The sequence below is a fragment of the Mandrillus leucophaeus genome, unplaced genomic scaffold, assembly GCF_000951045.1.
Source record: "Mandrillus leucophaeus isolate KB7577 unplaced genomic scaffold, Mleu.le_1.0 Scaffold12, whole genome shotgun sequence".
In the NCBI taxonomy this organism is placed as follows: Eukaryota; Metazoa; Chordata; class Mammalia; order Primates; family Cercopithecidae; genus Mandrillus; species Mandrillus leucophaeus.
In genome coordinates, this window is record NW_012100320.1 from 1,506,106 (window position 1) to 1,521,466 (window position 15,361).

Consider the following 15,361-nt stretch of genomic DNA (forward strand, 5'->3'; position numbering starts at 1 on the left):
CAGCATACAGAGAAAGCAGAGTTGGTAACTGCCAGGAACATTTTTGTAATTGTGTGCATGTGTGTGTATGTGTGCATGTGTGAAAGAGAGTGACACAAAGAGAGAGACCTAAACTTTGAGCTCTTTGAGAAGGGCAGAGACTATTTCATCTCACATAAGGTGATCAACACACTTCATACTCAAAATACTTACTCTGTTCTGATGAGCCTCCAACTTGATAAAGGAGCATTTTCTAAGATCTCCTCCCATATCAGCGAGTGTTTGCAGAGTAGTTTGGTTGTCACGGTCGTGTGCAGCAAGAGTGCGCACGAGTTGCTGAGCTGCCCATTGCCGATGCTGTGAGGACAGCCTGGAGGAGAGGCAGCAGGCTGCCAGGGCATTAGCCAGCTCTAGAGGGCCTACAGCAGAAGGATCATAGGAAGGATGGGCATACAATTGGGCAATTAAACCTGCTTAAACAAAACATGAAATGATGCTCAGGTGAGATCTGGTGGTGGTGAACAAGCAAATGGGTTAACCCATATCTTTTAAGAATTAGCACTTTTCCCAGTAATTATTTCACTAAAATATACACATAAGAAATAAAGCATTTATCTCACATCAAATTCTGTAAGAAATCTGATTCATTTAAAATATACATTTTAGGCCAGGTGCGATGGCTCGTGCCTGTAATCTCAGCACTTTGGGAGGCCGAGGTGGGAGGATCACCCGAGGTCAGGAGTTCGAGACCAGCCTGGCCAACATGGCAAAACCCCATCTCTACTGAAAATACAAAAAAAAAAAAAAAAAAAAATTAGCCAGGTGTGGTGGCACGCACCTGTAATCCCAGCTACTCGGGAGGCTGAGGCAAGAGAATTGCTTTAACTTGGGAGACAGAGGCTGCGGTGAGCTGAGATCGCACCACTGCACTCCAGCCTGGGTGACAGACCAAGACTCCATCTCAAAAATAAATAAATACATAAATTTTATTACACAACAATCAGTAGTCTTTGCTCCAAGGACTCAGTAGACTAAGAAAGCAGCAGGAATAATTTTAAAACCAGGACAGAGACAGCATGCCTTTAAGAAAAACAGCTTGGCTTTTGTTGTTCAAAAGTGATGGTGTTGTAGCCAGTCAAGGAACTGGGCTGATAGATCCAAAAGCCAGTGACGGCCAGGCGTGGTTGGCTCATGCCTGTAATCTGAGCACTTTGGGAGGTCGAGGTGGCCGGATCACATGAGGCCAGGAGTTCAAGATCAGCCTGGCCAACATGGCAAAACCCTGTCTCTACTAAAAATACAAAAATTAGCCAGGCGTGGTGGCATGTGCCTGTAATCCTAGCTACTTGGGAGGCTGAGGCAGGAGAATCACTTGAACCCAGGAGGTGGAGGTTGTACTGAGCCAAGATCATGCCACTGCACTCCAGTCTGGGCGACAGAGTGAGACTGTCTCGAAAATAAACAAACAAAAAACAAAAGCCATATCTCTTGGCTAAATGGTCCTGATGAAGAGAAAGGCAGATAGTAGTGATAAGTAGTCCCTTCAAAGTGTTATAATCTTAAAACAAAGAGAAAAATAACACTACCTTCATCTAAATTTTACTAAAGAATTCTACCAGGATTATTATCTATGGCAACTCAGATCATAATCTGTAACTAAAATAACATGGTACATTTTCTAATATTTGTTTCCATACACAGTGGAAAAAGTATCCATGCACTTCTTTTATGTTCTAAACTTAAGAAACTCACATGTCATAATTTATCGTATACTAACAATGTAAAAACATTATTTAAAAATAAGAATAAAGTCAACTAGAAGACTGTATCTTTCAGAAGTATGAAACCTACCTTTCTTTTCAATTTCTGACTTATCATAGTTAGGTCTTAGTTTGGCCCCTTTGTCTGCTAGCAATGCCACAAGGGCCTGTGTTACAACAAAGTTTGGGGAGGTCACAAGCTTGTTCTCTTCAGCAATTCCTCGGAGAAAGCTGGGTAGAAACTTTCGCTGAATTGAGTCATCAACTGTGGTTAGATTTACACCTGTTGCAGCAGAAATCAAGTTCTGAAGAAGCAATTGGAAAAACAGGTTTAATTTTTACATGTAATTTTGGAACAAAAATATTTCATTTCAAAAGGCTCAAGAATCAGTCAGAAATAAGCAATGTAATGGGGAAAAGTTCTGAAACTAGCTTACCTGTGTACACAACTGTACCAGCAGTTTGGCAGCACTAGGAGCATTTGATGCCAGACATCCCACTGCTGTGCTCAGATAGGCCAGGCAAGAAATAGGCTTGTTAGCCTTGCTATGCCCACCTCGTGATCGTTCTGAGGTGCTAGCCATGGCAGAAGGGCTGGTGGAGAGGCCAGCTCTCCCTGCCGCTGCCAAGCACATTAATCGAACCAGTGTTCGGATATCTGTTAGCCCCAGAGACTCAAGACCAGCAGCGAGGCTACAACTGGAACCACTGCCAGTAAAGAAAAACATTTCAGATGGATAAAGAAAATGGATTTCTTAAGGGACCATTTGCAGTCCCACATATCATTCATAGCATCAACAACCATAATAAAATGTAAGCTGCACTATCATTAGCAATACATGTCCTAAGAGTTGCCAAAGATACCAAGCTGAAAACTGGCATCTAAACTTCCTCTGCTTTTAATAAATATTGGCATATACTTGAAGTACAATTGAACTGCCAAAGTAAAACAGGAATGTTCACAAAGCATAAATTTTCGTAAACTGAACAAACCCATGTCACCACCCTCCAGATCAAGAAACAGAACATTGCCAGTACCTCAGAAACCTGCTTTGGGCTTTTCTCAGTCACGATACTCTCAAAAGCAACCACTATCCTGACTTCTAAAGCTACAAATTAGTTTTGCCTGCTTTTGAACTTTACATCAATTGAATAATAATGTATGTACTCTTTTGTGTCTGGCTTCTTCAATATTATGTTTGTAAGATTCATCCAAATCTTGTAGCATTGAGCAGTTCATTTTCATTGACATATACATGAAATCTGCCACAGTTCATTTATCCATACAGATGACAATCAGGTGGTTTCCAACATGGGGCTATTATGAATAATACTACCAAGAATGATTGGAGATGTCTTTAGGGGGCACATATTTAAGTATTTCTGTTGGATATATACCCAGAAGTGGATCTCTAGTCACAAAGTATATTCATGTTCAGCTTTAGTTGATACTATCAAACAGTTTTCCAAAGTGGTTATAGCAATTTATTTTCTCACTAACAATGTATGAGAGTTTTAGCTGTTTCAGTCACTTTTTTCTCCCTAGTGTTTTAAATGTTTGCCATTCTTGTGGGTGTAGAGTAGTATCTCATTGGTGGGGTTTTTGTCTTAGGTGTTTTTTTCTGTTTTGTTTTTTGAGACAGGGTCTCACTATGTTTCCCAGGGCAGTCTCAAACTCCTGGGTTCAAGGGTTCTTCCCGTCTTGGCCTCCCACTCCAATTGGGTTTTAATTTTCATTTCTCCGAAGACTCGATGAGGTTGAACATCTTTTCATGTTTATTGGCCATTTGGGGATCCTCTTCTGTGAAACACTTCTTAATGTGTTTTGCCCACTTTCTTCTGGGTTGTCTTTTTCTTGTTAACTTATAGGAATTATTTACACATTCTATTGGTTAGATGCATTACTAATATCTTCTCCCATTCTATGGCTTGCTTTTTTACTTTCTTATTTTTCAAATCACTTTTGCTAAACAGAGGTTTTCTATTTTATTGTATTCCAATTTATCAATCTTTTATGGCAGATTCCTTTTGTGACTTGCTTGAGGAATTTTTGCTTGTCCCAAGATCAAGAAGAAATTCTTCTATGTTACCTTCAATAAACTTTACTGATTTATTTTTCTGTCATATTTAAATCTAAGGGCCACTTTATAATTATTTGCTTTATGTAATATGAGGTTGGGACCAAGGCTTTTTTTTTTTCCTATGTGGATAAACCATCAGACCGTGCTTCAGTTATTGAAAAAAAAAAAATCCTTTCTCTATTGCTCTACAGTGTGAACCACTGTCATAAATCAAGTGTTTATTTATATGTGTGGGTCGGTTTCTGAACTCTCTTTTGTACTATCCTATTTGCCTATCCTTGAGCCAATAGCACACAAAATTTCTTATGGAAATTTTGTTTTCCTTTCAGGATCCTTCTGCCTTCACTGATTTGCCATTAAATACTCCTGCTTCATCACTTCTTAAATGGCTACCTTTTAGGTATTTCTGGTTCTCACCCCCTTTTTACATTACAATCCACAGTATGAAAACAGCAAGGATCCCCATGATGGTATCTGCAGGCTGACTTAGCTACACAGACGGTCGATACATTTTGACCTTTAGTTTTTAATCCAGCACCATTTGGATCAACAGCCTTAGTTTCCCATTTCAAGCAACAAAATAAAATGTATGCAGTTTACTCAGTTGTGATAATGGCATTATTTTCTACCTAAAAAGAGCCAAGTATTAACTGAAAGACCAATTGAGTGAATAACAATGATGACTATGTCTAACATCTTTCATGCAACAGTACATATTCAAGCTTCTCAAATTCTATCTCACCCTCCCAAACACCACCAGACTCCCAGCTAACGTACATTAGAAGTTAACTTAGCATCATATGACATAAAATAACACCTACCTGACTGAGAGAAGAGAGAGTGCTCTCATGACCATGGTTCTGGCCAGAAGAACCTGAGCAGCAGCAGTCACTCTCCTTAAAGCCACCACACGGTCATGAGGGTTTGCTAGGGCAGCTGCCTGCTCTCCTAACGTTATTCTCCCAGAGGAGCTCTTTTCTACGGAGCCATGGCAACCTGAAAAACATAATTTTGTTTCGTTCTCAACAAGGTAAGAAAGAAAATATATCTGAACTACTAAAAAAATTTCCTGTTCTACAGAGGTTTCATAACAAACCAACGTCTTTCGCTCATCTGGAACTTGGTTATATAGAAAATTTCTTAGGAGAAACTCACACATTTCTAAGTTTAAACTTGGATATTTCTAACTTAGATATTTCTATGTTAACAATGTATTTACCACAGGAGAAATTTTTCCATTAAGTATTGTTTTGTTCATTTTGTCCATATATCACATCTACTGATAAGAAAGACATAAGAAAGTTTTAAAAACATGCTTTGAGAATTTATAAAGGACTGAATTACCAATACCACCCAATTCTTTATTTTGTATTCCCTATACCAAAAATTTACCACACCCTCTCACCCAAATAAAAAGAAGACTGCACAATAATTTTGAGTTGGTTACAGGATTCTCTTAACACCAATTTTTTTTTTTTTAAATAACAAGTCTTATAAATCTTTTTATTGCTTTGATATCATGAAAGACAAAAAAAATTTTTAAAGTTTATTTTTTCCTCTTGAGACAGGGTCTAGTTCTGTTACCCAGGCTGGAGTGCAGTGGCTCAATCATCGCTCACCATAACCTCAAACTCCTGGGCTTAAACGATTTTTCTGCCTCAGCCTCCTGAGTAGCTGGGACTAAAGGTGCACACCACCACACCCAGCTACTCTTCTTCATTTTTTTTATAGAAATGGGTCTCACCATGTTGCCCAGGCTGGTCCTGAACTGTTGGCTTCAAGCGACCTTCTTTCTTCAGCCTTCCAAAGTGCTGGGATCACCAGCATAAGCCAACACACCCAGCCAAAACTTAATATCACATTATACCTTCAAAATGTTAAAACAACTGGCTAAAGAGACTTGTTAGGGTGAGATAATGTTGAACCATTAGTCTTAATTACTTTTACTTTATTATTATTTACCTAAGAAACAAACAACAGTAGATGCTATAAAATCAATGCAAATCAGCATTTCAGTTTACCTATTTGCATTAGAGTCTCTTCCATACTGTTGGTGGCTGTGACCATTGCTACTGATGCTCCTAGTGGATCACTGTCAGGGAACTGAACTGGTTCTGGTACAATGCGCCGGTCATTTAAACCAAGCGGTCCAGCAAGCAATTCAAATTCTTCTTCACCAGTTAGCTTTTCATCTTCATCAACATCCAACATGTCCCAGTCTTCTGGAATTTAAATAAATAAATGTATAGTATGTGAGTATAAATATTACATAAATCTGCTGGCAATGGTTATTCTGAAAATACATCTAAAACGCAGATGAGCGGCCAGATGCGACGGCTCACGCCTGTAAACCCAGCACTCTGGGAGGCCGAGGTGGGTGGATTACCTGAGGTCAGGAATTTAAGACCAGCCTGGCCCACAGGATGAAACCCCATCCCTACCAAAAAATACAAAAATTAGCCAGGCATGGTGGTGTGTGCCTGTAATCCCAGCTACTCAGGAGGCTGAGACAGGAGAATCGTTTGAACCTGGAAGGCGGAGGCTGCAGTGAGCTGAGATCACACCACAGCACACCAGCCTGGGCAACAGAGTGAGACTCCATCTCAAAGAAATAAAAATAATAAATAAATAAATAAATAAATAAATAAAATGCAGATAAACTGAAAGTCCAGTGACCACGTAATGAATTACGGCACCATCTCCTGCAAACTTAACCAAACTGCACTCCTGAAGCATAAGTGAGACTCTCAGGGAAAGGGAGTCAATGTAGTTAAATAAATTGACAGCAATAGCAAATGCTATATCTGGTGATAGAGGTTTAAACTAATTAAAAATACTGTCATGGGTCTAACAAAGAGTTCTTAGCTGTCTGTAATCATTAGGGAATGAGTTATTTCAAGAAAATGAGTGCTCCAGGAACATCAATGCTCATCTCTATTTATTTTTTACTTTCCACAATTAGGGTGGAAATTCAAAATATACCACATCCTTTCCCTACTTTGAAAAAAAATACACCAAATAGAAATTAATATTCTGTGGTAAAGCTGATGTTTGAAACCAGGTTCTCTTCCTTTGACTTTTAAACCAGGGTTGTTGCTATTAAACTACCTTGAGTTTTTAAGGGAAAATTTAAGTTAACATGTACACAAATACAAACACACACACACGAAGGTGAATTTTAGTAACAGATGTTAAGCAGAGAGGATATATAAAAAAACATGTAAAATAAAGAGGCTCTCAAAACAAACTACCTTCATACACACTGTCTTGCTTGCCAATTAGATCTGGAGCTTGTCCCTTGTACCTGCACCAAACATGAAGAACATTGCATTTTTATATAAAACAGTTAGTACCCCAAAATGCAAATTAAGTCATTAGAATATTTTAAGAGGTCATTAATAAAGCAGCACAAAATAAAAAAGTATATTTCATGTTATAGGCTAACATAATAAAAACTGCTGGTATGTAGGTACACACATGCTTACAACATCAATGATTATTTAACCAAACTACTGGGGAGATTTCTGGGTTACCTAAAACAACTCTTTTAACCAAATTCTATTCCATAAAACCTTAAAGATTTTAATAGGTGACAATAAGGGCAACAAACCTACTCTCTAGGAATTAAGGATGTAAAGAGATAATATTTTTATGGAACTCATTTAATCAAAAGTCTCTTTTTTAAATCAGGAAAAAGATCTTAATTAAAATGCCAGAAATATGGTAGAAAACACCAACGAAAAGAATTGAGTAGAAGCCTCCTGAGGGTTAAGGAAAGGGTCCTGACCATTACTTGCCAACAAGTCAAAGGTTAACACGGTCAAACTCCAGGGAAGGATATGTTGCCATGCCACTATTCCTGAGAACATGAATTTCTGAAACCCCATCCATCCCTTCTGCCCAAAGTGTAGGAATCATGGGATTTCAGGGAAGGTTAAATGCAACTCCTCACATGAAAAATCTATAGTTCCCAAGACTTAAAGTATGAGGTATCTTCAGGAGGTCTGGATATCTAGACAATTTCAAGGTACCTTTCAGAACTTGTTGTCTTGGATTTGGTCTTCAGGGCTAAGTACTTCTCCCTGCAGGTGCCACATAACAGGTAGTATGGATTTCCACTCCCACATTCACCACCAAACCAGCCATCCACATAGGAACCATTGCTGCGATAGCCCTGGCGGTTTGCACTGCGCCCACAGCCTGGGTGGTTTCTCTTCATGTGCTGATTGAAGCTGACAACACTGCATTCACACAGTTCACACACCACCACTTCTTCCCTGTCTTCAGACTCGCAAACATGCTGCACAAAAGGATTTCATACCAAATGATTACAGTCAATTTAACATAAAACCAAGAAGTGCCAAGTAGATTATTTATGATATTAAATTCACTACTTTATTACAGATGCTAGAATATTTCCATGTTCATTAACGCTACATAAATATTTCTTTCAAATCAGAATTCAGATAACACAATCCGAAGGTGTTCTTTGCTCTCTCTCACTCTAATAAGTTATATCAATAATACAAGTAACTGAGTATCCTACTGAGAAAAGTTAATAAACATGACAATCTGTCCTATCTCGAAATGAGGTTTTTTCTTTAAAAAAAAAAAAAAAAATAGTGAAAAGAATTATTTTTCATCTGGTCACAAAATGCATACCTATTTTATAAATTTTTGAGAAAAATCATTATGATTCACTTATTTATATAGCAGATTCTCTTTCCTGTAGGACTTACACCTATGAGCTTTTTGGTCTCCCTACTACAAAAATGTAATGCTAAACAATGTATACATACAAACCCACCATGTACCCTTCCCCCAGATGGAAGTATTGACAAGATCTAGGTGAGCACTGGTTCCTAGAATTAGGCATTACATTGATTAAATGGAACCTATGAAGGAGAAGAACATGCATTCAGATAGCAATGTGAGTATAACAGCCATGTTATATAACCTGTCAACATCTACTGGAACCTGATGCTTGTTTTGTAATCTATCTTTGACATCAGAATCAAATATTACCACAGTACGGCTCTATTCATCTTGTCTGGGGAGAGAAGCAATAAAATCCCACAGAGAAAGCAAGAGAGACTTTTCCTTATTAGTTTGTAGGTATCAAAGTAACCTCAGGCTTTAAATCCCCAAACATCAGGATGAGATACAAGATTTTTTAGAGTGTTTCAACTCTAGGCAAGGCTGCTGTTAGTAAGCTATATGAATAGGAGGGCAGGAAAATAAGTCAGAGCAGCCCCCGCTGCAGTCACACACACCCAGGTAGGCCAATCCAGTACCTCTGGGATCCACATTCCCAGAATATCATTGTCACTGGTCAGGTCTTGTCCAAACATAGCTTCCATTGCTTCATCATCAAGATCAATTTCCAATTCCTCATCTAAATTAAAGTCATACAACGCCCCTGGGTCTTGCTGCAAAGATATTCCTTCTCTCCGACTTTGATTCCTGTGGGCCTGCACAGAGCGGTATAATCCCGCTCAGAACAAAACAAAAAGGCATTTTATTTGAATGCATAAAATAATTCTGAGTATTTCGCCAGCTCTTAATTGCCATACATGTAGTAACAGCCAATATTTATTGAAGTTTTTTTCTATATGATTATCATTATAGCAGTGGCTTATGCCTACAATCCCAGCACTTTGGGAGGTGGAGGCAGGAGAAATCACTTGAGGCTAGGAGTTTGAGACCAGCCTGGGCAACATAGTAAGACCCTGTCTTTACAAAAAAATTTAAAAAGTTAGCTGGGTATGGTGCATGTGCCTGTAGTCCTAGCTACTCAGGAGGCTGAGACAGGAGGATGTCTTGAGCCCAGGGGTTCTGGGTTACAGTGACCTAGGATTGTGCCATTGCACTCCAGCTTGGGTGACAGATCCAGATCCTATCTCTAACAACAGCAACAAAAACATTATAAAGCATTGCATGGATTCTCTTACTTAAACCTCTCAATAACCCAGTGAGATATGAGTGCTATTACTATCCCCATTTGCAAGAGAGGAAACACGTGTGATAGGTATAATTTGATGTTTTATGGTCTGAGATCCAATAAGCCAATTGAGATAGGTTCTCACCTACACATTATCAGTCACCTTAATTATATGAGAAATATACATCCTATATTTTCTAGGATGGTCTCAAGTTCTCTCACTGTTCCCGTAAATTACTGAATCATTACTTATGTTCTAGTATTTCAATGATCAAATTCTGTTTTGATAAATCACATATTCAAGTTTTTGATTTGGAAAATATATTCCTTATAATTTATATTTTACATGCCCAGAACATAATCCTAGACTTTACTAATGTAATGAGGGAATCTGGTCCTTACCTAGCAGTGAAGCCCTAACATCCACAGAGTAGTACATCTGAAAAGCCAGTGCCTACTTTTTTTGGCATAGTGCCCTTTCCAGCTCCTTCTTACCACTGATGCTAAATATTAAACATGCATCATCACTTCTTAAATTATAATTGACTGAGAGCAGAAGGAAGAGCATTTATATAATTTCTCAAAATCTACAAGTGGCCAGTATAAACTTCTGCACCCGGGAACTTAAAATAAGCCTATGAATGTATGCTATGATTTAAATAAAATTATGTAAATGCATAGAAAATGATATCCAAATAGCTATTCTGTTAATGTGGAGGGACTGAGCACTCAGGATCATTAGTTTGCATCTTCTTTAATGTGCCTTTATATTGCTTTCAAAATAAGATCTTTCACAAAGAAAAGGATATGAAACATACAATTACCTGCTCTTGCTAGCAATGTGCGAGCAGCTAAGTCAAACTTGTGCCTTCTCGTTACTGCTGAGCGACCTCTAGCTGATGGTCCACTTCCAGAAGCTGCATTCTCTGTATGATCCAAATTATCAGGGCTACAAGTGCAAGTGAGAAAGCAACACAAATTTTTAAAAACCATTATGAAAAGAAAGCATAGGTATAAGCTTACTTGCAGTGTTACTTTATTCTCACTGAGAATAAAGTATGTTTATGATAAAATGTGAAACACATCTTTATCCCTGTACAGCTCAATTATACACATATCATTTCCTGTGACCTGAGCAATAACTATCTGATTTTGAATTCTGCCAACAACAAAATGATGTTTAATGCAGCTCAAATTTAAATGAGATCAAATATGACCTTAACTAAATTCTAAATGATTAAATACTTAAAATTTGAAATGACTGAGAATCCTTGCCTAGGAAAAACAGGTATTTCGAAATATGTTATGAAAACATTCACTGAGCTTGTTGGAAAAAGCTTGCATGCCATACAGGACACAAGCCTTGGTTACTACATGGCTCCATAGTTAAAATGAAAAATAAAAGATCTAAAGTCATAAGAAGTGATGAAGGAAAGACGATTTTTAGGGAGAATTCATAAGATATTCTATTACATCTCATTTTAGGATAGGCATTATCACAGAAATCTTTTTACACTTAAAGGGGCATCTTCTACCAGATACTGAAAACTATACAAGAGATGAAAATATAAATATTACACAGAGAAGAGTTAAAAGTCCAATTCTACGCCAGGCACGGTGGCTCATGCCTGTAATCCCAGCACTTTGGGAGGCTGAGGCGGGTGGATCACGAGGGCTGGAGTTCGAGACCATCCTGGCCAACACGGTGAAACCCTGTCTCTAATAACACCACAAAAAATGAGCCGGGCATGGTGGCAGGTACCTATAGTCCCAGCTACTTGGAAGGCTGAGGCAGGAAATTGCTTGAACCAGGGAGGTGGAACTTGCAGTGAGCCAACATCGTGCCACAGCACTCCAGCCTGGCGACAGAGTGAGACTCCGTCTCAAAAAAAAAAAAAAGAAAAAAAGAAAAAAAAGTTCAATTCTATCAAATACATTAAATCAAGGTCCAATATTAAAATGAATACTCGATTTAATATCACTTGTATGAGATAAAATTATTTTATTAGCATGTTTACTTCAAAATAAACCTGTTTTGTTTCCTTTTTCAGTACAATTTTATACAAAAATTATGAAATTCCTTCTGGCATGAAAACACCTGTTCAAATTAAAACTTGTCATATCACTTCTACCCTTCACAGAAATATAAACTTGTAACTAAAATGCCCATCTTTTCATATAACTATATTTATCAACTTTACATACAATTAGAAGCATTTATGAAGGGATATATAATAAATGGGGCTTTGAAATTTATAACACATGGAACAAAAGTACAGGAACTGGAATTTCACCTTTCACTAAAACCTTCCTCCATTTCAGCAGCATCAGCTGATGGTATGTCTCCAGGTGACTGCAAATAACAGGGATCATTTGACTTCCCGCCACTGCCTAGAACGGCTGCTCCATGCCTGGAGTCTGCTGTGCTGCCCGACTGGGGCTCCTCTTCATCCTCATGCCCAGGGTGCTCTATCATCCACATGGCAAGGACAGTGATATTCTGGGCATCAGCCTCTCCCCGAGCACCTATACAGGGGAAAAACAGTCTGATGCTGACTTTGAGCAAAGAATTAGGTCTTTATGTTACCAGTTTAAGAGTGTTTGCTATGATGCTCTTGTAACAAAATATAGTGTTAAAAATCTTACCAAGTTTCATAGCCTCTTAAAAATTATGTTGTCTTTAATAAGCTAGGACTTCTCATATCTGTATACACTGATATATAAAAACTTATCGTACCTGTAGCTTCCATGGCTTTGGCAATCTGCCGAAGAGAGAACCCCATTTCCAGCAAGGGAACTGCAATTGCTGGAGGAGGAGGAGAAGTTGAAAGTCTACTGCTTGGGTCTGACAACGCTGAGACAAAAGGAAGAGAAATAAGAACCTAAATATCACTAGATACCATGAATAAAAAGTGTCTTCATAGTCCTCAATTTCCTAGTATTGTTCAAGTTTAATGAAATTTTCCTCTACTCAGAATATGTGGCTGGGCACTGTGGCTCATGCCTGTAATCCCAGTTTTACTAACATCCATTTATGTTATACTTAGTAAAGATTTGTGTAGAGGTACTATAAGAATATGTAAATATCCCACTCCTCGTCTAAGTTCCATATTTGCAAATTTGTGTACTCAATAAAATTTATTTGTAATCTCAAAATCAATACTCACGTACTTTTGTAGTCATTTGTGACATACGCAGAGGGACTAAAAAGTTTAGTCCCTCAACACATGTGTTCACAGCTAAGGTTCAACAAGGTGATGCTCTGCCTTCATGTTTCAGCTCTTATGTGAAAAACAAGTGTCCTTTTCATAGTCTACTTAATGCTACACTCTTTGCATTTTTGTGCTTTTGGTCGGTGATTTCCCTGATTAAAATGGCCCCAAGCACAGTGCTAAAGTGTTGTCTAGTGTTTCTAAGCACAAGGAAGCTGTAATGTGCCTTATGGAGAAAATATATATGTTAGATAATCTTCATTCATGATGAGCTATAGTGTTGGTGGCCATGAGCTCACTGTTAGTGAATAAACAGTATATGTTAATTGTGGTATCTTCAAACAGAAGGATGCATAAAACAAGATTATACAGTATAATGATCAGATGACAGAAATGTAACTAGGAGTTCACAGGAACTTAATCCTGTACTTCTCCTAGGAGCAACGGTTCAGTATTTGCTAATTCAGTGTCCATAATGACCTTTTAGAACATAACTATTGCTAATGAGAATCAACTATTATTTCACATATTCAGTAAGTTAGAGGAAAGACTGAGCATGTGAAATAGACATGGAAGATGAGATTTAAAAACAAAACAAATCAAATGTCTACCGATGAAAACTACAGTGTTTGAACAGAAAAATACACTGGAGATTAACAGAACATTAGACACTGCAGAAGAAAAGATGAATGAATTACAAGATATAGCTATAAAAACTACCCAAAACAAATAATAATTTATTATGCAGCTTATAACATGTGTAAAAGTGAAATGTATGATAACAAAAGTATAAATGATGAGAAAAGGAAAATAAAATCATCCTGTGGTAAAATTATTATTTTAACTATGTATGAAGTGATACAATATCACTTTAAGGTAGACTCTGATAATTAAAGATGTATACAATAAACCAGAAGGTAATCTCTAAAAATATAAAAGAAAGTACAGTTGACCCTTGAACAACATGGGTTTGTACTGCTTGGGTCCACTTATACATGGATTTTCTTCTGCCTCTGCCACTCCTGGGAGAGCAAGACTAGTCTCTCCTTTTCCCAGCCTACTCAATGGGAATATGACTATAATGAAGACTTTTATGAGGATCCACTTCCACTTAATGAATAGTAAATATATTTTCTCATCTTTATGGAGTCAAAAGTTATATAAAGATTTTCAACTGTTCAGGGGGTTGGTGCTCCAACCCCTGCAATGTTCAAGGGTCAACGGTATAGATAATAAGCCAACAAAGGAGATAAAATGGAATAATAAAACTCATTTAATTCAAAGAAAGTAGAAAAGAAAAAGAGAACAAAAAACAGGTGGAACAAAATAGAAAAAAGGTGGATTTAAATCCAACCATATCAATGATCACATTAAATGTAAAAGGCATAAACACTCCAATTAAAAGGTAGAGAACAGCAGACTGGATTAAAAAAAGCAAGACTTCCTTGAGGCCAGGAGTTTGAGATCAGCCTGGGCAACATAGTAAGACCCTGTCTCTACAAAAAAAAATACAGAAATTAGCTGGGTGTGGTGGCATGCATCTGTAGTCCCAGTTACTTGGGAAGCTGAGGTGGGAGAACTGCTTGAGCCCAAGAGGTTGAGGCTACAGTGACCCAAGATCACTCCAGCCTGGGGGACAGAGCAAGAGGCTGCCTCCTAAAAAAAAAAGAAAGCAAGACCTAACTACTACATGCTGACTTTACCCATTTTAAATATAAAGACACAAATGGATTAAAAGTAAAATGATGAGTAAAGATAAACCATCCTAACAATTTTTAAAAAGCATGAGTGGCTATAATAACATCAAACAAAGCAGATTTCAGGACAAAAAAATATCACCAAGAATAAAGACATTTCATAATAACAAAAGGTCTATTCATTAAAAGTATATAAGAATCCTAAATGTTTATGAACCTACACACAGAGCTTTGAAATATATGAAACAAGAACTGAAAAAAGGAAATAGAAAAATCCACTGCTATCATCACAGATTTCAACAACACTCTGTCAATAATTGACAGAACAAGTAGACAAAAAAATCAGTAACTATAAAGAAGACTTGGACAACACTATCAGCCAATTTGAGCCTGCTAAACAATTTATAGAACACTCAACAACAGCACAATACACATATTTTCCAAATGCACTTAGAATATTTACCAAAACAGATGATATTCTAGGCTATAAGAGAAGTCTCAATAAATTTAAAGTGATTCAAATTATACAAGATATGTTCTCTGATGATAATAAAATTAGAAAGCAATAATAAAAAGATATCTAGAAAATCGCCCAAATATTTGAAAACTAAATAACATACTTTGAAATAGTCCAGAGGGCAAAGAAGACATCAAAGGCAAATTAGAAAGTACTTTAAATGAAAATGAAAAC

General features: G+C 37.5%; 1 protein-coding gene across 1 annotated transcript in view; it reads right to left on the reverse strand.

Annotated features, from left to right (window-relative positions):
* The window catches only part of HERC1 (HECT and RLD domain containing E3 ubiquitin protein ligase family member 1), a 250,627-nt gene that overhangs the window by 41,925 nt on the left and 193,341 nt on the right, over positions 1–15,361 (reverse strand). The window contains exons 42-52 of the mRNA XM_011969255.1: positions 12,499–12,615; positions 12,056–12,287; positions 10,586–10,710; positions 9,094–9,314; positions 7,852–8,120; positions 7,072–7,124; positions 5,842–6,042; positions 4,642–4,816; positions 2,177–2,447; positions 1,831–2,044; positions 193–398 (exon numbers count right to left, since the gene is read on the reverse strand). Coding sequence (XP_011824645.1) covers positions 193–398; positions 1,831–2,044; positions 2,177–2,447; positions 4,642–4,816; positions 5,842–6,042; positions 7,072–7,124; positions 7,852–8,120; positions 9,094–9,314; positions 10,586–10,710; positions 12,056–12,287; positions 12,499–12,615 — 2,084 coding nt within the window. The remainder of the gene's footprint in view (positions 1–192; positions 399–1,830; positions 2,045–2,176; positions 2,448–4,641; positions 4,817–5,841; positions 6,043–7,071; positions 7,125–7,851; positions 8,121–9,093; positions 9,315–10,585; positions 10,711–12,055; positions 12,288–12,498; positions 12,616–15,361) is intronic.